The sequence below is a fragment of the Barbus barbus genome, assembly GCF_936440315.1.
Source record: "Barbus barbus genome assembly, chromosome: 35".
Lineage (NCBI taxonomy): Eukaryota > Metazoa > Chordata > Actinopteri > Cypriniformes > Cyprinidae > Barbus > Barbus barbus.
The window spans coordinates 2,390,295-2,414,372 of record NC_136763.1 but is presented as its reverse complement, the minus strand read 5'-3'; the positions used below and the strand labels follow the sequence as shown (position 1 = coordinate 2,414,372).

Here is a 24,078-nt window from a genome sequence, read left to right as displayed (position 1 = left end):
ACAAAAGGAGTATAATTTAAGATGTAAATTGAATGCTATTAAATTAAATGCACTGATAACTGACCTTCTCGATTTTGTCCAGCCATTCTTTGTTGGACTGCAGTTCGGCCATGAAGGCCTGGTGTTTGAGCCATTTGCTGTGCAGGTTGCGAGCTTCATCGTAGGACATGTCCTGTGCTGTCAACATCTTCTCATTGATCCACAGGGACAGCTGAGCAGAGGACACAAAACATCAGGTTAAGATGTGTTTCTATTGGAGCTGCCTCATTTTTAAGCTGAAACTGAAACTATACAAATACATTTTCGATACTTGAAAAAAAATTTTTTTTTTAAGTTTCAGGTAGTTTTCAGCAACATTTCTCATTTTAATTTAGTTTCACTTGATGTACTAAAATAACTAAAAACAAAAAAAAATAAACACTTGTTCAAAATATGAATACAAACTATAATAGCACCAGGGTCAGCTCACCTCCTGGCAGTCCTGCAGGAACTTCTGCAGGTCTCTGTTGTCCTTCAGCCTCATGAGCAGCTCCACGGCCGCCTCACGGTTCTTCTTGTGCCTGCAGGTTAAAGCTTGAAGGTCATTCCGACTCTTTTATCTGTTTTTATCTATTGAGTTTGACTTGTTTAATTGCATGTGTTTTGTTACCGGTCATCGATGGAGGCTGCTCTCTCCTGGATGCGGTCAGCATTGATGTTTCCGTCACTGGCCAGTCTCCTTCCAGCCTCCACCACTCCGTTGATCTTGTCCTCATTGGCGTCCATGGTGGTCATGAAGTCCTCCTGTTTCTTAATGGCAGCTTCTGCTCCTTCAAGGGTGGTGGGCATCTCGGTATGAGCCAGAACATACTCCTACAGAAAGATAGAGAATAAATCACTCAGATGAAGCTCAAACAGGATGTTTCAACTCTAAAAAATAAAGGGTCCAAAAGGATTTCATATGAAAGAGCCATGAGAGAACCATATTTGGTTCCTCAAAGAACTTCAGTGAACAGTTCTTAAAAGAACCATTTTTTCTTAGTGTGAAAAATATTTGTATTATTTTAATTTAAAATAAAATGATGATGATGATTATATACTTGATTTTTTTTATTTTACAGTGAAATTTTACCATAATAAAATGTCTAATTTTGTTTAACAAAAAATAGGGAAAAATATTAGTATTGTAATTTAAAATAAAATTATTTTTATTACTATTTTTCTCAATTACTTAATTTTTTATTTTACTGTTAGAAAACGTTTTTTTAAAAACCCTCAGTTTATTGAAAAATATTACAATAGTAAAATTTCTTATTTTGTTTAATATTTTTATTTAGTAAACTTTTTGAAAGTTTATTTAGTAAAAGATTTCGCAATATGGCTTAGTGCAATTATAATTAAAATGAAAAATGAATTAAAATTATAATTATAATTAAAATTTAAAATGACTAATAATAATAATAATAATAATTATTATTATTATTATTGTCATTTAAAACTATTTAAAATTTTAATTTCAAAAGTAAAATTTCTTATTTTGTTTGCAGTGATGCCATGGCATAGAAGAACCATTTTGGGGTTTCCCATAGAACCGTTCTGAAAAGAACCTTTTTTTTTTTTCTTAGTGTGAAGAACATATTAATAATCTAAAGAACCTTAGAATCTTGGATGTTAAAGGTTTTTCATGGAACCATCAATGTCATTAAAAAACCCTTTATTTTCAAGAGTATACTGGTGTTCAACCAACTCACCTGGTTGTTGAGGAAGGCCTCGGCTTGTTTGGTGTCTCTGAGGAAGATCTGATAGGCATGAGACTGCGATAGAAGGTTCTGCCGGTTCTCCCACATCTTATGAAGCTCGTTCCATCCAGTATCCAGAGCCTGGAGCCTCTGTCTCAGGAACATGTACTGAGCGTCCGTTTGCCCCTGCGTCACCATCTCGCCCATGTCCCTCATCTTCTGGTAGTCCTCTTCGTAGTTGTTGATCTCGTTCTTGATTCCTTCATGTTGGGCCAGAAGCTTCTCGGCCTCGGCCAGCGTGTTGGGCATGTCCTCAGACGCGATGGCCGTCTGCGTGCGGGAAAGCCAGGACTGGAAATCGTCCAGCTCTCGGAGGAACTGCTGCAGCTTGCTGGCTTCCCCAAGAGATGCCTCACGATTCCGTAGGGTTTCCTTCATCTCCTCCCAAACGGCAGTGATCTCGGCCAGCCGTCCCGTAATGGCTTTGGCCTGGTCGGGGTGTTCGCCGGCCAAGCGCTCCGCCTCACCGCGGAGGTCGCCCAGTTTGGCTTCGATGGCGGCCAGATCGCGCTCCATGCCGGTGAGCTTGCGCTGGAGGGCCATTACACCCGTCAGGTCGTTGCCCAGCTCCTGGGTGGACTCAATGACTTTGGTCTTCTCACGGATCCAGGATTTGGTCTCGTTACAGTCCAGGTGGTAGTTCTGCACGCCCAAAGCCGAGTGGAGGGACTCTTTCTTCTGGTCCACCAGGTCACGGAACTGACTCCACCTGCAGATGAGCATCAGGTTGCAGTTTAACACGTGTTACTTACCTACAGCTGGACCAGGCTGGTTAAGTGCTAGTTGAAGGAAGCTGACCAGCTTGACCAAGGAAATCTCAGATGGTTAAGCTAGTTAAATTGTGTTCAATGAGTAGAGAAAGGAGCTAGTAATCCTAAGGTTATTGAGTCAACTTCCAGAAAACACAGACAACTGAAAAAATAATTATATTTTGAGAGTACTTTTTGATTGGAATATATTTTATATAAGAAGCCCAGTGGGCGAACCAATATGTAGGGCTGCATGAATAATTGAAATAAAATGGAAATCGCAATATGGCTTAGTGCTTTTTCTTTTTTTTTTCATAAATTTTTTTGGGAAAATGAAGAAATGAAGACTGCCAAAAAGTATTAGTATTGACATTTAAAATTATTATTATTATTATTATTATATTTTTCTTAAATACTTTATTTTTTATTCAATATTTATTACAATAGTAGTATTTCTTATTTTGTTTTTATTTATATAATTATTTTTATTTATTTAAAAAAAAAAAACTAATTACAATATCTCAGTGATATTATCAAAAATATGGTTTGAAAATAAATAAAGACAGTCAAAAATATTCAAAAATAAAATAATTTTTATAACAGTGAAATATTACAATAGTAATATTTATAATTTAAATTTGTATTTATTATACCAAAATCGCAATATGGCTTGGTGCAATTATCAAAATGAACAGGTGGACTGAAAATAAAGAAATTAAGACCCCCCCCCCCCCCCCCCCCCCCCCAAAAAAAAACACACAAAACAACAACAACAAAAATCTGTATTGTAATTTAAAATAAAATTACTATTATTTCTCTTTAATACTCTATTTTTTAATTTTACAGTGAACTATATTTGTTTAATATTTTTATTTAGTAAACTGGCTTAGTGCAATTATCAGAAAGTTGGATGAAAATAAAAAATATTTAAAAATAAAATAATATTACTATATTATTTTTCTTAAACTCTCTCTCTCTCTATATATACATATAAATATATATATATATATACAGTATACATACATATATACACACACACACACGCACACACAAACCCATTATATATAGACATTTTTGCCAATTTTAGCATTTTAAATCACAACCATAATTTTTATCATACAAATCACAATGAGATTTTTCCACCAAATCGTGCAGCCCTACCAGTATCCAGCAACATGTTCTGGTGACCAGCTATGCTAGTACTTTCAGCAGGTGTTTGTACTTTCTACACAGAACACAAAAATACATTTGTCACCAGCATAGAATGCTATGACTTGCCTGGTGTTGAGTTTGTCTTGTTGGGCTTTGATGTCTTTCTCGCTCGGATGTCCGTTGTGTATGAGCTGCCTGGCGATCTGATTGACAACGGCTACGCGTGAGGCCTGGTTATTCATTTCAGGCTCCAGACTCTCAAACCTGGAGGGTAATAAAAACATTTTTAATCACACAATCATCAAGAACAGCAGTCCTGAAGAATCATGTTTTACAATAATTTGTCCTTGACAAATGGAGCCACACCAGAGTGAGTTCAATCTGTTATCGACCACAGAGAACATTCAGACGTTTGCACTGCTGTTCTCCAGCGGCGGGACTCAGCATTAACAGCTGTGGCTGTAAACGCTGCTAAATATGTTGGCTTGAGAAAGCCAAAGTTCTACTTAACCTTATTAGTCATTATTTTTTTCTTAGACAAATATTCCTAGAGCTTTTTAGCTACATCCACCAAACTCGTCTCAAACCTTCAGACTTCACCCTAGAAACCATATAGAAACCTTCTAACAGCAACACAGGACACCCTAATAATATTCTTGCAACATCCTTGCAAGAACCCAGAACACCACAGCAACAGCCTAGCAACCACACAGAACAGCCTAGCAACCGGACAGCAATCTGTTTATCTGCCCTAGTGGCTGCATGGAATTAAAAACTTCAAACTTGTCAAATTCCTTGTAAACTTCCTACATTAAACTTAAAACTGCTTCACACTTTTGAAACTACCTTTTAACGCTTTCTAAACTACCACAAACTTAAAAATGCTTTAAACTAAAAACTGCTTCAAAACTTTTTAAGCTATTTCAAACTTAAAATTGGTTCAGAATGCATAAATTTAAACTTTCAAACTCAAAACTGCTTCAAACTTTTAAAACGGCTTCAAATTCAAAACTTAAAACTCCTTCAAACCTTGATTTTTAAAACTGATTCAAACTTAAAACTGTTTCAATATGTAATTTTTAAGCTACTTCAAATGTAAAATTGGTTCAAAATGCACAAAACTTAAAACTGTTTCAAAACTACTTTTAATAAAAAAACTGCTTTAAATCGAAGTTTTAAAAAATACTTAAAATTCAAAACAGCTTTACACTTTTAAAACTGTCAATCAATGCCTTCAAATCTCGAATTTTTTAAATATACTTCAAATTTAAAAATAGCCTCCTTTAAACTTAAAACAGCTTCAAACTTCCAGCTTCTTAAGCTAAATCAAACTTAAAATTACTTCAAGGTTTTAAAACTACTTTAAACTTAAAACTGCTTTAAAATTCAAAACAGCTATAAACTTAAAACTGTCAAACACCTTCAAACTTTGAAACTAATTCAAATTTAAAACTGCATTAAAATTAAAGTTTTTACAAATACTTCAAATTTAAAACGGCTTTAAACTTTTAAAACTACGTCAAACTTAAAACACCTTTAAACCTTGAATTTTTAAAAACTAATTCAAATTTCAAGTTTTATAAACTGCTTCAAACTTGAAACCTTTTCAAAATGTAACCTTTTAAAACTATTTCAGACTTTAAAATACTTCAAACTGCTTTAAAAGTATTTTTTTTAAATACTTCAAATTTAAAACTGCTTCAAAATTGACCCTTCGCAAAAACCCGCCCTCCTTAGTTACTGTTGTTATATCCGACAAGCCAGGTCTCTCTCGCACTACACATCACGTTCTCAAGCAGTGAAAAATACATCGCAAAGCAAAGTGGAAACTGACAACACACTGACAGACAAGACAGAGCAGGTTACTTCTGGTATGAAACAAGGTCTCAGCTTTCAAATTTGGTCATTTATCTAGAAATTCAAACAATAAATACCGTTTTGTGGCTCTTTAATGTGTCTTGACAGATCGCTGTAGCTCCTCAGTTCAAGCGGCACATGAAACGATCGTCTTTTCATATTTACTTAAAGCACGGAATAAACATGAATGAACATCAGAAGGTATTTTATTTCAACTGAGGAAAGACTTCAATACACAATTTTTTTTAAGTTTAAGTCCACCGAAGTTAAACTACTCTCCTGCTTGATTTGTTTGTCAGGCAAGATGGCCGATTCATCGTTATGATTGGTCAGAACGCCTGTCAATCAAGCTCTTTGCGAACGTCAATTCAAGCTTTATAAAATACTTCATACGTAAAACTCAAACCTTGAACTTTTAAAAACGGCTCCAAACTTAAAACTGCTTCAAAATGTAACATTTTTAATCTATATCAAACTGAAAACTGCTTCAAGCTTCTAAAACTACCTCAAAATTAAAACTGTTTTTAAAGATACTTAAAATTTAAAACTACCTCGAAACTGTCTGGCTAGGTTTTCTCAAGCCAACATCAAACATTTAAAAATTACGCAAATGAATGGCTCAAAACACACCTGCAAAATTTGTGAAATTTGCAAGCCACAAATCTCAACTATGCTAATTGGGATGATAAGTGTGACCACAAAAATACAGACTTGACCTCTCACCTGTGCTGAATGACCTCCAGGTCCTCCAGTTTCTCTGGGATCTCCATGCTGTTGAGCCACAGCTCCTTCTCGTCGATCCAGAGCTCACATGCGTTTGCCTCGCTGAACATCTTATAGAGCGCCAAGGCGTCCTGCAGGGCCTGTTTCCTCAGCCTGGTGAGCTCCGAGACCTCCTTATAGCGCTCCTCGATGCCCGCCAGCCGCTCGTTGATGTTGGCCGCCTGCACCTGTTCGGGAGGCAAGGACTGGGCCTGTTCGTGAAGAGCGTCGATGACCGAGCGATAACTAGCAACCTCGGCTGAGGCATCTTTGTGTTTCTTCACCAAAGCTTGAGTGGAGAATTCATCGTGGCCGACGTCAGCGGTGGAGACGATTCGAAGCGCGTCCAAAGTCCAGGTGTCGACGTCGTCCGCGTCAACTTGGAACTGGTGAAGGTTGCAAGCCTCTTCCAATCGTTTTTTCCTCACTGCAGCCAGCTGTTCCAGAGCGGCCCATTGCGCTTGAACGTCGGCGATGCGTTCGCGAATCTTATCTTCGCCGAAGTGCCCAGCGTCGGCCATGGCTTGACCTTCGCGCACCGTGTGCTGGAGGTGACCGGCGCGGCCGCTCATTTCGTCTTCCAGAGCGCGGTGTTGACTCAGCAGACGCACGGCGCCCGTCAGATCCTTACCGCAGTCGTCCGAGGAAAGGATCTGCTCTTTCTCGCGAATCCAGCCCTCCTCCTCTGCCATCTCCCAGAAGAACTTCCACAGGCGGCGGGACTCTTCCAGACGGGCGCGGCGCTCGGCTGCCAGCTGGGTCAGCTCTTGATAGCAGAACTCCATGTGGGCCACGCGGTCACGGATGACCTGAGGGTCACAGGGTTTGTAGCCTGTATCAGATGGGGAGAAGATAGAAACGATTAAAGAAGCAAGAAACTAGGGCTGGGCGATATGGCCAAAAAAAAAATTATCACCATCATTTTTTTCATATCAGTCAATATTGATAATTATCACAATAAATGTCAAATCTTTATTTCTTTCAAGTTTAAAGCCAGATTTTTGCTCCAAGGTGAAAGTAGACTTAATTTTCCTTAACAAAATAAATATCTTAATAGAAAATTTTGTTTCTGCATAATGACTGATATTGTTTCATATCAAGAAGCAGGTTAGTGTTGCCTGATAATATTAATAATAATATAACTTTTTTTCTCTCTTAGAAATGCACATTTGATAGTAGTAGAAGCTTGAGCCAGCATGCAGATGCAAATTTTTGGTCATTGTCAAAAAATTGTAGCAACCTCATTTTTATAAGGTGAAATTTAATTATTCCGACTGATTATTATTTATTGGTCATTGGTCTTCCATAGTAGAATACATTTAAATGATGATAATCACAGTTAAAACCACACATAGTACCTCAATACCATAGTAAAAATTTAACTATTTAACTATGGTTTTTAGGTATTTGTATAAAAAAAACAGTATTCTGAAGACATTTAGTATAAATGCACACGTGCTATAGCTTAATCATAAAAAAGTAATTATTATTCCATTACTCCTTTAGTGCATGTCTAAATTAATAATAAAATTCAACATGAATATCCCACATTTATGCCGCAATACCATGGTGCAGTTAGTGTTTCTAAAGTAAATCCATGGTAAATGATGGTGATTTGTAGATAGAAAAACCTTCTGACTGTCTCGTTGTGCAGTGTTTCTGCTGTCTGTCAGCACTTTTTCATCTGGCTGTTTAAAATCACTGAGTCATTTGTGTTGTTCGCTGAATTCAAGCACTTCACACTGGATCTCACAGCGCTGTTTAGTGTCGCGAGACCGAGACTCGTCTGCTCTAGGGAGCTGTTAAACTTTGATCCGAGCAGATAAATGATCCATGTGGCATCGTTAATGCTGTTTCGTTCCGCTTTTGGCATATAAACATTATCGAGCATTTATCTAACTCTTCATATCATTTTATCGTTTAAAAATTATATAGGAATAATTATCGTTATCGATTTATCGCCCAGACCTACAAGAAAAAATAGATAAATAAACTGTAAAAATACCTTTTTTGAACTTGTGAATAAAACAGAACACTGGAGTATGTTGCATGAAAATACTCTTTCAGGCTTTCTAGAATTTCACAATTTAATGCTGTTTCTTTGTGAAATTTCTGGGTAAAAATTGTTTCTACACCGGGTTTTGTTGAGAGAGAAGGATAACAGATGGAGAGGACAGTTGGTTAAAGACACTTTTAGCCACTCTTGACCTGAAGTTTTTATTCTTCACAAGCTGGCTCACTATTATTATGTAAAGTGACTTTGTTGAATAACAATTCCATATGCTGTTTGAAAAAGGATTGCCCTTTTTGACCAGTACATTTCCATGGCTACTCTAGTGATTGTGAGTAAAATTATTTTATTATTTTTTAAGTTCGATGGGGATGATTTCATCTCATATACTAATATATATACTACATTTCCATACATTAAATATATTGCCATATGAAGTAAAAACATGTATGAAAGTTATTATATTAGCATATACAGGTGCTGGTCATAAAATTAGAATATCATGAAAAAGTTGATTTATTTCAGTAATACCATTCAAAAAGTGAAACTTGTATATTAGATTCATTCATTACACACAGACTGATATATTTCAAATGTTTATTTCCTTTAATTTTGATGATTATAACTGACAACTAATGAAAGTCCTAAATTCAGTATCTCAGAAAATTTGAATATTGTGAAAATGTTCAATATTGAAGACCCCTGGTGCCACACTCTAATCAGCTAATTAACTCAAAACACCTGCAAAAGCCTTTAAATGGTCTCTCAGGCTAGTTCTGTAGGCTACACAATCATGGGGAAGACTGCTGACTTGACAGTTGTCCAAAAGACGACCATTGACATCTTGCACAAGGAGGGCAAGACACAAAAGGTCATTGCTAAAGAGGCTGGCTGTTCACAGAGTTCTGTGTCCAAGCACATTAATAGAGAGGCGAAGGGAAGGACAAGATGTGGTAGAAAAAAAGTGTACAAGCAATAAGGATAACCGCACCCTGGAGAGGATTGTGAAACAAAACCCATTCAAAAATGTGGGGGAGATTCACAAAGATTGGACTGCAGCTGGAGTCAGTGCTTCAAGAACCACCACGCACAGACGTATGCAAGACATGGGTTTCAGCTGTCGCATTCCTTGTGTCAAGCCACTCTTGAACAAGAGACAGCGTCAGAAGCGTCTTGCCTGGGCTAAAGACAAAAAGGACTGGACTGCTGCTGAGTGGTCCAAAGTTATGTTCTCTGATGAAAGTAAATTTTGCATTTCCTTTGGAAATCAAGGTCCCAGAGTCTGGAGGAAGAGAGGAGAGGCACAGAATCCACGTTGCTTGAGGTCCAGTGTAAAGTTTCCACAGTCATTGATGGTTTGGGGTGCCATGTCATCTGCTGGTGTTGGTCCATTGTGTTTTCTGAGGTCCAAGGTCAACGCAGCCGTCTACCAGGAAGTTTTAGAGCACTTCATGCTTCCTGCTGCTGACCAACTTTATGGAGATGCAGATTTAATTTTCCAACAGGACTTGGCACCTGCACACACTGCCAAAGCTACCAGTACCTGGTTTAAGGACCATGGTCTCCCTGTTCTTGATTGGCCAGCAAACTCGCCTGACCTTAACCCCATAGAAAACCTATGGCGTATTGTGAAGAGGAAGATGCAATACGCCAGACCCAACAATTCAGAAGAGCTGAAGGCCACTATCAGAGCAACATGGGCTCTCATAACACCTGAGCAGTGCCACAGACTGATCGACTCCATGCCACGCCGCATTGCTGCAGTAATCCAGGCCAAAGGAGCCCCAACTAAATATTGAGTGCTGTACATGCTCATACTTTTCATGTTCATACTTTTCAGTTGGCCAACATTTCTAAAAATATTTTTTTTTGCATTGGTCTTAATTGATATTCTAATTTTCTGAGATACTGAATTTGGGACTTTCATTAGTTGTCAGTTATAATCATCAAAATTAAAGGAAATAAACATTTGAAATATATCAGTCTGTGTGTAATGAATGAATCTAATATACAAGTTTCACTTTTTGAATGGTATTACTGAAATAAATAAACTTTTTCATGATATTCTAATTTTATGACCAGCACCTGTATATCTAGTCCATACAAATATGTACGTTTATGTATGTGTACTGTAATGCATTTTTGGACATGTTGATATTAAATACAAATCATATGTCTTTTATTTATATACTGTATGTGCCTTTATTAAAACAAAATAATATGTTGCTTTAATAAAATCACATATACAAAAGAAAAAAAAATACATTGTTAGCATATATGTCACGAATCTGGTCCATGCTCTCCCGGTTAACCACCACCAGAGGTCACCCGCTCACCATATTGACTTTCACTCACAACACACTGGACTCCATTTCCCACAATGCATTGCACAGATCACAGCTGTCACCATTCACACATCACACACCTGATGCTCATTTCACAATCACCACCACACACCATATAAGCCTGGGACTTGCTCTTGCTCAGGGCCGAGTATTGTTAGCGTTTATCACTCTTCTAGCGATAGCAACTCTACAGAGCCATAATTCTAGTCCTAGTCTTGCCTTGTTTTCCTGCCGTGTCTGACCCTGCCCGTGTTTCCTGGATTAACCCTTCGCCTTGCCGTTTGGACTCTGTTTGCTCCCCGTTTGGATTATTGCTCTCGTCTCTGGATTATCTCTCTGCCTTGCCCCTTTGGATACTGTTCGCCGATCGTTGACCCACGCTTGCTCCACGGATTGCTCTGTCTTGCCCTTGCCATACCTGTTTGCCGATGTCTGACCCTGCCTGTTTCTGACCATGTTTCTTAATAAAGCTTTGCACATGGATCCGCACGTCTCACGTCTCGTCAGCCCCGTAACAATATATGGTTATGACACAATATAATGAATAAAAAATCATTTCTGTATGGGATGTAAGGCAGTGTCTTTATTGTTAACTAATACTACTAAAATAGTTTTTGTTAATTGAAATACAGCTTAAATAAAATATAAATATTAAATATGAAAACTGAATGAAAATTAGACATTAACTAACTGAAATAAAATAAAATTATGTTGAAGTAGTAAAATCAAATAAATTAAAGCTAAATTGAAAAAAAATAATAATAACAAAGGCAAAATAGTATAAATATTAATATAAATGTATATGTAATAACATAGTAATTCATAATAATATTAAAATATAAACAAACTAAATAAATAAATATAAAAAATAAAAGCTAATTTGAAATACTGATAAATGCTATAATAGTATACTAAAATCAAACTGATGTCAGGTACAAGTCTTGTAACACATACATTTAAACAATTATATTTTATATATGTGTGCACACAAATAAAAACATGTCCTGCAGTTCAAATGAGGTTTGGACTTCATTTATAGCAGAACCAGAGAAATTTATATTCACTTTAAAAATGTTTATGACTTTTCCACGACTGTTAAAATTTATTACATTTCCTTGACTTTTCCTGGCCGGCAAATCAGAGTTTTAAAACTCCCTGTTATTTCCAGGTTCTTCCTGAACGTGGGAACCTCGCAAAACCCAACCTGGACCAGCTCTGCACGCTTGCTCTGAATAAAAACACCTCTAAAACTGAATCAGGAACTAGTTTGATTCTACTCTAATAGACTGAACCTGGTCTCCTTACTTTATATTTTCACTGTCATTCTGAAAGAATGGATTCTTTATCCAGAAATAACTAGAGTCAGTTTCTGAAGCAATAAAGACTAAGGAGCTCTTCTTACCCTCATCATCCACGGCAAACCTCTGTGCGTTGGCGTTGACGGCTTTGACGCGGTCGGCCTGTATGCCGATGTCGGCCTCCACCAGAGCGTGCTTCTGCAGCAGATCCTCCACTCCCAGCAAATGCTTCCCGTAATCCTGAGACAGCAGCAGCATCTGTGGAGGACAGGAGACCATATCACGACATCAAACTTACAACTACATCGTTTAGATCAGCATTCACTTTGCTTCGAAGCTAATCTATTCATCTAGTTTATACTGCCGCAAATTCTGTCGGCTCTAATGATACATTGATTGTCAAGTTAAAAACATCTGCTAAATTAATAAATGTGACATGAAAAAGCTTAACCATCGTGTTATATTCTAAACATCACAAAATATGCAATAAAATGGGTTAATGCTTCAGTAATATGGGTCTACTGGGATTTTAATAGGTCATATAAATTTGAGAGTTTGTTGGTGTTATTTTTGTATAATTGAGATACTCATAGTATTTATTCATATTTTGAATTAGTTTTGTATTCTTATATTTTCATTGTAATTTTTAGTTCAAATTTTAGTAATTGTGTTGTGTTTTTGTAATTTTTTATATGTCTATATAGTTTTTGTTCATTTTTATTTCAGCTTTAGTTATTTTAGTATGTCAAGATAAACTAAATAAAATGAAATGTAGCTGAATTTATTTTACCTACTTCTATTGCTAGAATCTATTTTTAAAGTTAATTTCTCTATGAGCACTGCATCTCTCTGGCTTTCATCTAAACCTTTGTCCTCCCTCTCCTTCCTCCATCCTCGTCTTCCTCGCTCACCTTCATCTCGTCCATCCAGTCCATGATGTAGAGCATCTCCTGGAAGACGCGCTGCAGGCCGAAGTTCATCTCCAGCCGCTGTCTGCGTGCTTTGAGCAGCTCCAGCAGATACTCCCACAGACGCAGCACGTTGTCTTTGCGCGCGGTGATGCGCTTGATGTCGTGGTAGTTCTCCGTCTCCAGCTCTCTGGCCACAGCCACCACCGCCAGCACGCGCTCCTCGTACGCCGCGATGTCCGTCTCGATGGCTTCGTGTTTTTTGGTAGCTGCCTCGACCGCCTGGAGGTCGAATCCGAAATTGTCCTGCAGAAAAGAAATGGGAATGTTACTAGGTTTGACCTGCAATTCATTTCTGTATATTTGTTTTTTTTTTATGTGTGTGTGAATTCATTGAATTTTATGAGATTTTCAGAGATGGAAAATGTCTCGAATATTTTTAATATTGAATATTTATTATTTAAATATTATTTAAAATAATATTTATTTTTGAAAAATTCTATTACTAGTACAAAAACACGCTCATCTAATTTTGTCATCACTAAAAAAATATAAATAAGAAAAAATTATGGATGGATGGATGGATAGATAGAACGATAGATAGAACGATAGATAGAACGATAGAACGATAGATAGATCGATAGATCGATAGATCGATAGATCGATAGATAGATAGATAGATGTGTGTGGCAAATTTATGAAAAATACTAATTTAGAGGTTTGGTTTAATAAAAAGAATAATGAACAAATAACAATAATAAATTCATATTTCATAATAAATATAAAAATATGAATAAACTGTTTTTAAAATATATTGTAAAGGAACTGAGAAAGTATAAAATATAAATAGTGCAGAAGAAAATGTGTTTTGTGTCGTTTGAATCTTTGACCACCAGGGGTCAGAAAAGAGCATAAACCCATGGCTGAGATGTGTTACACAATGCAGCACATGTGTGTTTGTTTATACGGCTAAAGCAGTGAAATGAACCTGGGAAACGAGGCGCTGGTTCTCGCTCAGCCAGGTCTCTCTCATGGCGGCCTTGCGGTCGAAGCGTCTGGCGAGCTGCTCCAGCTTCTCCTGTCGAATGAGCTCGGTCCTCAGCGCCAGCTCACGCTCGTGCTCAGCCTTCTCCAGACGCTCCCACGCCTGCCACAACACCACACCACACCACAGCTTCAGCTTCAGCTTCACATCCAACACATTTCACTGACAACACTAGATAATACCTGGAAAAACTGATGCTACAATACTGTGCTTGTACCACAGCTAGTCTAATCAATACATTTATAATAAATAATAACATATCAATAAAAATAATAATTAAGTTATAAAAAGGAAATAAACCGTTTTAATCCAAAAATGTGATTGTACCATATTTTTACTCTCTCAAAAAACACACCAAAATAAGCAAAATACCAAGGTAATACCATGGTATTTATTTGTATGTAAATAAATAATGAATCCAAGCCAGTTCAAACACAACTTGTAGCTAAATTTACAATAAATAATCAAATGTAAGTAAACATGAATTAATGAAGTAAATGTATACATATAAAAGAGCGTAATTATTTATTACAGTAAATACTGTGGTTGTAGCATAGTGCCCTTGCAATATACGTCAAAGGAAGCACATTTATTTGTAAGTGGATAAATAATCAATCCTACACAACACAGAAAACACCACGTGCAGCTCCGAAATGAAAATCTACGGTGGAGAAAACAAGGTAATTGTCACCTTGTTGATGTCTGAGATGAGTTTGCCCTCTCGTGGCATGTACACTTTCTGGTTATTGGCCCTCATCTTGCTCTGGATAGTGAACAGAAGCACTTCCAGGTTGCCCTTCTCAGTGAATCTGTGGAGAAAGAGTTGAAAGTGTAATTGAGTTGATTTCAGGTGTATTGTAATGTGTTGTGTGTTTCCGGCAGACACTCACTTGGGCGGTTTCTCTACTGTCCGGTAAGTGTTGAAGGCCTGAAGCTGCTGCTGGACTCCAACCAGAGAGTTTGCAAACTTGCGGTTGTTGAGGATGATGATGGTTTGCTCAATCCACTCCAGCAGATCAGACGCCAGAGATTCATATTTCTCGATCATCTTCTCGGTCTCGATGGCGTTGTCGAGCACCTAGTGAAGACCAACAGATTTAGGTTTGCATTTGCTGAAGGAAACACAAGTTGCAAGGCAGCTAAACAGCAGTTAAAGATCAAGCTTTAAGTCATTTGTGCCACATCAGAGTCATTTACTGATATTTTACTGCATCTTCTATTGACGGTGCACAAGAATCACCACATAACATGGTATAAAAGTGGTTAAAAATATGCAACCAAGACTAAACCAACAGATGTAAGAGAGAAGATTTATTTATAATTAACATTCATAATGAATTAATATTTTATAGGAATATTTAAAATAAAAAAAATAATGTTTGGTTAAATAAATAAAATATTCCTATTAAAATAATAATATCTAGCACATGCAAGACTGAAATTATCAGTCAATAAAGAAATCTAAGGTAGAAAAAAATTACAATTAAGTAAATAAATATTAAGAAATATTAACATTTCAAATAATAATTAATTAATTTACTTATTGATGCATTTTTATTTATTTAAAAAATATGTATATATATTTAATGTGTCATTTAAAAATTATTTAATTTTAATAGTAATATTTGAACTTACAATCCTACATTTCTTACAAAACTGATCAAAAATTGCATGCATAAACAGGTTTAATATTTTAAGATTTAAGACCAATTGCAATTCCAGTATGTAAATATTAAGATGAGGCCATTTCTAATAGTTACATATCAGATAGGAATTAATTTATTTGTTTTAATTTTTATTTAAAATTAAATGTATTAATTTAATTAAATACAATTTATTTATTTATTTAGGAATAGGAATATTTAAACATGCGTTTCTTACAAAACTGATAAATAAATAAATAAATAAGGACACATAAGACTGAAATAAGACGTCAATAAACAGATTAAATTCAGAAGACCAATTGAAATTATGTAAATATTTAGATGACTCCATTACTAAGTTACATTTAAATAGGAATTAATTTACTCATTGATGTATTTTTTTTTTGTTATTTAATAATGATTTATTTTATTTTAATAGTAATATTTGAATTTTCATTTAAACTTACAATCTTACATAAGTGATAAATAAATAGCACTCACAAGACTGAAATAATCAGTCTCTAAAACGCTCTTTCATAGAAAACACAGAACTTTCTAGTCATGCAGGTGTTTTGCAGACTCAGACCTTTCCGATACGTTTGCCCTCCACCTTCAGCGCCTTCATCTTGGAGAAATAATGGTAGTATGTGACGACATAAGTGATGACAGACTTCTCATCGGGATGGTCTACGCTGATATCTGCAGAAAAGACAGCGAGTTATCATATTTCATGAGGAGGTACGGTGATGCAGAAGCTGTGAGAGCAGGACGGCTCTTACCTTCTGGGTCCAGGAGTTTGGTGAGCCCCAGGTGCTGCTCCGCCAGGTTGAAGGCGTTCTGCAGGTTGTAGTGAGCGTTGGACTTCTTCAGTTTGTCGAAATCAATCAGGTCTGGCCTGGTAATATTGCAGGCATTAGGAATGAGGGATATGAAGTTTACAAAGCAGAGCTTTTGATGCAGGTGCAGTGGAGCTGTTACCTGTGTTTGTGGATGAGGGCGTTGAAAGCCATTCCATCGCGCCAGCTGGTGGTGAAGTTGTGGATGTTGACGTTGGGATAGCTGTGAAACACAAACCAGAGCTGTCAGACATCAAGGACTGGAGCACGTTTGTGTTTTTATTCTGGACGTCCACCCACCCTGCGGTCTTCATCTGGCACCACAGAAGCAGCGCGTCCTTGGCTGAGCGTTTCTCTTTATTGTCTTCTGTCTCTACGCTGATGTCTTGGATCTGTTACACACACCAGAACACAACATAATGGACTTTTTGTGCATTTCTTTGACCATAATGTGATGCTATTAGGGCAGAGGTTTTCAAACAACAACAATAATAACAGGATTAAACATTTTTTAAAATAAATTAATTCAAATTTGTCTTAAATAAATATATGTAAATAAATAATACATCTAACAGTACAGTACTGCAGTGAGTAGGAAAAACAATTATAGAAAAAAAAGAATAAAAATGGATTAAAATAAATACATATATGCATAAAAAATATAACAGTACAGTACTATAGTGAGTATGAAAGTGTTATAATTACTGCTGTCACATGATTAATCGCATCCAAAATAAAAGTTTTTGTTTACATAATGTGTGTGTACTGTGTATATTTATTATGTATATATAAATACACACACATGCATGTAAATATTTAAGAAAAATATGTTTTGTTTATATTTTAAATATATTTATATATAATACAAATTATATGAATATAAATATATACATGTAAATATTTTCAAAATATATACTGTATGTGTGTGTATTTATATATTCATAATAAATAAACACAGTACACTGAATATTTGTTATAATAAAAAAATACAAATAAAATAATTTAAACAAATACATATATAAATATAAAAATAATATATCTACCAGTACAGTACTAAGAATGCAAAGTAATATGAATAAAATATTTTCAAAAGAATAATATGTTGATTAAAAAATTAAAAGTTGGTTTAAATAAACATAAATATAAATGAATAATACAGTACTTTCACTTTTTACTTTCAGTACAGCATTATATTGAGTAGGAAAAAGTGTTCAATTGTAAAGTAATAGAAAGCAAATATTTACATTATTTTCTATTTTCTAATTAATAAAAATGTAATTCAAATTAATTTTAAAAAATGAAATAAAAAATAAATAACATCCTAGAGTGCACTAGTACAGTTAATAGAGGGGAAAATGTGTTATAAAGTAAAAGAAACATTTCCAAATAATATTTTATATGTATTTACAATATCAATTTTTCACAGTATAAACTGTCTTTATACATGAAAATATGCAGCTGCCTTTGAAATTTTAGGCTGGACATCCCTCGCATGCTTATGATCACATTTGTGGGTCTGTAGCATCCAGAAGATGCTGTACCTGGAAGCGGAGGATGATGGTCCAGATGAGTCCGAGCGTGAGTCGGTGGTTTCCGTCCACGATGTCATGTGACCCCATGTTCTCCAGATGCACGCGCTGCTCCTTGAGGAACTGCAGGGCCTTGTCCACGTTCTCCAGGCAGTGGATTCGCATGCGGCCCTTGGTCGGCTTGGGCTGCGTAGAGATCAGAACATGTGTGCATGGATTATACTGCTTTATAACAAGCATGCATGCTCATTTCATAATGCATCTGTATCTGAGCGCGCTAAGGGTTAACAGGGATATTCATTGCATGCAGAAAGGAGTAACTCGACCCGTCAGACTGAGTTAATGATGCAGTGGCTTTTGTTCCCGTCGCTCCTGCAGACAGGTTCAGCGGCTATTTTTCTTTCTGACACATTTGGGAAGGAAAGAAGGTCTCACAGGAAAAGCTACATGTCAAATGATATGATATATTAAACACCTCAGGAGAGAACGTCCTATTTTTTACATTAAGGCCGAGTGAAGAAGACCAGAGTGACCACAGTTCTTCAAAACTCTTTAAAACTTTGCACGCAGGGATATGCATGAAGTTTCCTGGAGCTCTTATGTTTTTAGGTCATGTAGAAATGGGTAAATGAGTAACCGGGTTGTAAAACAGCGCAGTGCTTCAGGTGATGTTTATGAGGAGACTCTGAACTGAGGTGTGTCTGGAGAAAGCTGCTCTAACACTGCATATGGTATACAGTATTATAATATTTAGAAAAATAATTTTTTTTCTATTTTGTAAAATTCACAACAGAAAAACTGTAGTAGCAATAAGAATAATAATAAGAATACAACAAAAAATATTAGTGTTTTAAAAAAAATCTATATTAATGTGTATTAAAATATATGTTAAATTAACAAATATGTAAACATAAATAAAACATAAAACAGTACAGTACTATAGTGAGTTGGGGATTTTTTTTTACATATATATACGGATGGATGGATGGATATTTTAGAGACTTTACAGAAAAATATTGTAACAAAATTATTTATAATAGTAATAATAATTATAAAAATAACTAACTAAATAAAAATGTACATTAATAAATGTATATCAGTGTGTATTAAAATTAATCTTACAAAATATATTAAAATGAATCATAAATTTGAATTAATTGAAAAACATACATATTTAAATAAAACATCTACCAGTAGCGTACTATAGTGAGTAGGGAAAAAAGTGTTGTAATGTATTTTCTATTTAAAGAAACAAAACAAATATATAAAATATTTAGAAAATTGCATTGAATATATATATATATATATATATAACATATGAGGGGCCGTACAAGCCATAATTCATTCTGGTCCTCTCACATACATACATTTATAACTTTCTTTGGTATCCATTACTTCCTGTTTAAGTAGGAAGTCACTCTCAGACCATGAATTACATGTGCAGACTTGCTCAGCTCATCCTAACACAACTATGCTATTCAAAGTCATCCTGTTTTCTTTTCAAGTATTTTTTTTTTATTTATCTTAATTTTAAAATATTGTTATGTAACCCACTTGTTCTACAGATCTATGCACAAAGGATGCACTGATCAAGATTTTTCGTGACCAAATCCAATTGGAGATTTGTTTTAATTAAAATGGGCCGATTCTCATACTCGTTGCCTATTTATTTATTTATTTTCATTTATTAAAGGTGCAATAGGAGATCTCGGAAAATGCTAACTTTAGCCTGATAGCACTGAAAGCGAATGTCCCACCCTCCCAGCAATCGCCGTCCAAAGCCACGCCCCCTGAACGCACATACTCTCAAAGAGCAGAATACCAGAGACAACATTAAATTACTACAATAGGCTACATCAGCAGTTTCCAATTACAGTCCTCGTGCCCTCCCCGCACATTTCATATCTTATCACGTCCGACGGTTGTTCTGTTCGACCGTAAGTCATAAGTGCCCTGCGAAGTGGACATCGCCAGATATTCCGCCATGATTCCAGATCAAAGCGAGCGTACCATACAAAGGGCATTTAAGTGTGCGAGGCATGAATTTAAATAGTATTTATTTACAGAGGTATATTATGTCACACTTCACACTTCTCTAGGAAGTTTCATCTGTGTGTGAAGACGCTGCGCAGCGAAGTAAACTTCAACGGATTTTCCCTGCTCAGGGAGTAGGGAGCAATGAACACTGTGTAGGGAGCATGTCAATGTTTGCCTGCTATTCTAGCTGTCTGCATAGCGTGCGTGAACGCGCTGATGACGAATCCTGTCTGCGCGAACAGGTTGCGCAGAGGTATGAAAATACATATGTTGACAGGCAGGTAGGAAAGCCAATTAAAACGCTCGGACCAAGAATTTTGATTGGCCGAACATTTCTTGGTCCAACACCTTCCACATAATATATAAATACAGATAAATACATTTAGACCACTTCACTTAATGATTGCTATCAGGATGTGAAGAGACTTTCAACCAGAATAACAAAAAATGTTTCTGAAGACAATCACCTGCACCTTTAAAGTTGATTTTGCTCTGTTACTGGTCAAATTAACCTTAAACAAACAAAAATATCTGCAACATGAAGCAACGGCATGAAACTAAAACATCAGACAAGCTGAATAAATATTTGATTATTACTTTATTATTAGTGTTTTATTACCTTAATTATATGTATGTTTGCACTATGTCTGTACTTTCTGTACTGAAGCTCCTGACACCACGACAAATTCATTGTGTGTGTGTGTGTGTGTGTTTGTGTGTGTGTGTGTGTGTGTGTGTGTGTGTGTGTGTGTGTGTAAACACACTTGACAATAAAGCTCTTTCTGATTCTGATGAAAAGACAAATTCACTTTCTGACAGCAGGTGGCGCTTATAGAACAGCAACAGCAATATAGCTTTTCCACTGCTGTACACAGCTTATAAACACTCATTTAATACTGTATGTATTTTACAGAGGTAAGAGGAAAAGAAAATGCCATCAAAACTTTTCTGAAGACAGTTCTCCTCAGAAATAAACCGCAATGAGTCCAAATCTTGAGTAATGGAAATAACATAAAAATATCGCTGACCCTAACCTAACTATTTGATAATAAATTGTTTTATACATACATAACTTTTCACAATATTTTTTATTTCTAAATATACATACAATACATTATTTATAATCTGGAGGAAGCTGCTGTGTGATAAAATGGATGAACTTGAGAGCAGGGGTCGAGCGGCCCGTGTCTCTGGAGGATTGGCTATCCCATCATGCTTAGAGAGACGGCTCAATCAGCAGCTGATCCTCAGCGGACGCGCTTTAGGTGAAGTGACAGCATTTCACTAATGAGCTGCAGGGCAGCGGGGCACAACGAGGGGCGGATATCCATCCTCCCTCTGAGACGTGGAGGTGGTACATTCCTCCAGAGCAGGTAAGAGGACCACACACACACACACACACACACACACACACACACACACACACACGCACACAGCAGAGACTGCAGTGCAAGGCATGACATCAGCAGTTTTCTATTGAGCAGCTGCATCTGTAAAGCTGCTCTGCCTTTCATTTCTGTAAACGCAAGAGTGATTGTTCTATTAGCCAATCACACGATCAGATCACAGATGAAAGCCCAGACTCAGAGGCGTCTGATAAAATCCAAATTACAATCATTTCTGTTCGCTGAGGACAAAGCCTTACTCAATATCCAGACAAAACCCTTGAAACAGCAGAAAAGTGTGACAAAGAATTAATAAGCAAAATTTTTACTACTCTAAATTTGGATTTATAATATAATTATTATAATTTATTATATCTATCTATCTATCTGTCTGTCTGTCTGTCTGTCTGTCTGTCTGTCTGTCTGTCTGTCTATCTATCTATCTATCTATCTATGTATAGAAACTATATTTTTTAGAATTTATATATAAATTATTTAGAAAAAGAAATTCTATAATATATTATTATACCGGTAATATAATATAAAGAATTTTTTTAATTTAATATTTTGCACAACACAATGCATATTTACACAATTTGCATTTTACACAATATTTATTTAATCAATTGCATTTTCTAATTATATGTGTACATAAAATTCTCTAATTATAATTAAGTAATTATAATATATATAATTTATTAAATACATTTTTATAAAATGCTTTATACGTAATATTTTACGCAATTTGTATTTAATAAATAAATATATATAATTATATTTTTTAAATAACTAACAATGTCTAATTGTAATTTATACACACACACACACACACATTTTAGTAAAATATGTAAAATTGTAAAATGCTATATTTTTTATAAAATCGTTTAATATATATATATATTTTTTTTTAAATAAACTTGTCTAATTATAATATATATTTAAAATCTATATACAATTCAGTTTTTTTTTTTTGTATGAGACAAATGTCTGTACACTAAACTGAAATTGTATTATATCATAATATTAACATAACCTAAAAAAAACAACAAATCAATTGACTGAACTAAAAAAGGTGCTGCTAACATGCTTTATGTAAAGCTTATGGCTCTTTTGTTCGTTATCGAGCATATGTTTGCGCTGAATAAGTGTTTTGTTTGGATGCTTGAACTTGCTGTATCTGTGAAGACAAGTCCTGACAAAACAGCCATTCAAGCCCATGGACAGCCGCTCTGCTGGAGTCAGATTCACTGTCGGCCATGAATTATGGTTTGATTAAACAGATAAAGGGGAAGTACTGACACTTGAAGGACATTTATGAGCGTGTTTCTTCATTAAAAATGGTTGCTATAGTAAGTGAAATGGAGCACAAACACAGATCACATTCACTGCTGGTATCAATGCATTCTGGGTAAAGGTTTCTTCCTCTGGACTTGCCCGATACGCTTGTGTAAACCAATCTAGACGGGCCACTTGACAGGGTTTGAAACACAAGCTCCACTTCGACTGCTCGCCAGAACAGTGCTGAGTTTCAGTGTCTTCGGCCGAGAGCGTACTGTGTCAGTGTAAGAGCTCGGCTTCAGGAAAAGACAGAGGAAGCAGGAATGATAGATCACTGAAACGTCTCAGTTTAGGATGTGACTCGTGGCCTTGGTGAAGAAGGCAGGACATTTCAAAGGAAGGCGTTTCCTCTGTTGGCACACTGACGAGTTATCTTATCATGAACCTTGAGAGATAGTGAAAGCATGTGTGAACTTAAACACTGCGCTTACACATGGCTCCTTCACACACACACACACACACACACACACACACACACTCAGTCCTGATATTTCAGATTTCCTGTAGAGTCATGTGCGGAGGCTGTTGTTAATGATCTAGTAAACATTAATCAACCTTCACAATGCATTCAAAATCTGTAACTACTTTAGGGTAGGAATCGTTTTATTAAAGTCATAACAACATTTCTTTTCAATTAAAACCATATTGTATCTGATCAGCAACTTCTGAATATGTAAAATTGTCAAAGTTTTGAATGTTACCATGTTATTATCATTCTTATCCCTTATTTATTCATTAAAAAAGCAGAGAAATTCTTTGAAATTTCACATTATATCTGAACTACACTGATGCAAAATATTTATATATTTTTTCAATATTTATGAGAATTATTTTTTTAGAATACAGCATTGTATTAAATTTATAAGAAGCTATAATTTGAGAAATACCAGAATTAATCCCAAAACTCATGTTTGCTCAAAAACAGACCAAATTTATAAACCTGCATATTTACTTCTAACAAAAAACATCAAAAAAGCATAAATATTACTTGTTTTCAACTAAATACATTTTATTTACATAAACGTTTACTTTCAGAATAATTTTTCATGCTGCAACTGTTTGTCAATAGGCGTACATATTCATATTTATCAAACAAAATTGAGTCAAATATTGGGAAAAGGCTAAATATATTTTACAAAGGTTTTCTGACACTAATATAACTTCATAGATATTTTACTAAAAGTACTTTTGACACCTAATTGTCAATAATTGTATGTATTTCATACAAACCTGGGTCCAAAAGGACTTATTTAAACACTTTTTAATATTTAAAAAAATATAAGCAAATAATCTCTCATTAGATTCTCAAACAAAGCTGAAATAAAATATAAATATTAGATTAAAAACTAATGAAAATTAGAAATGTTGCCTTGGTAACTAAATTAAATAAGTCGAAGTATTAAAA

General features: G+C 35.5%; 1 protein-coding gene across 5 annotated transcripts in view; it reads right to left on the bottom strand.

The window, feature by feature from the left end:
- The window catches only part of LOC306854858 (spectrin beta chain, non-erythrocytic 1-like), a 103,153-nt gene that overhangs the window by 20,602 nt on the left and 58,473 nt on the right, over positions 1–24,078 (bottom strand). For all 5 annotated transcript variants that reach the window (XM_079393117.1, XM_079393115.1, XM_079393116.1 and 2 more), the window contains 16 exons: positions 17,926–18,099; positions 16,685–16,776; positions 16,527–16,607; positions 16,328–16,443; positions 16,135–16,247; positions 14,796–14,983; positions 14,597–14,714; positions 13,849–14,007; positions 12,864–13,166; positions 12,057–12,210; positions 6,260–7,130; positions 3,806–3,943; positions 1,731–2,487; positions 650–852; positions 470–560; positions 65–211 (listed from right to left, as the gene is read on the bottom strand). In XM_079393117.1, the coding sequence (XP_079249243.1) occupies positions 65–211; positions 470–560; positions 650–852; positions 1,731–2,487; positions 3,806–3,943; positions 6,260–7,130; positions 12,057–12,210; positions 12,864–13,166; positions 13,849–14,007; positions 14,597–14,714; positions 14,796–14,983; positions 16,135–16,247; positions 16,328–16,443; positions 16,527–16,607; positions 16,685–16,776; positions 17,926–18,099 (3,705 nt within the window). The remainder of the gene's footprint in view (positions 1–64; positions 212–469; positions 561–649; positions 853–1,730; positions 2,488–3,805; positions 3,944–6,259; positions 7,131–12,056; positions 12,211–12,863; positions 13,167–13,848; positions 14,008–14,596; positions 14,715–14,795; positions 14,984–16,134; positions 16,248–16,327; positions 16,444–16,526; positions 16,608–16,684; positions 16,777–17,925; positions 18,100–24,078) is intronic.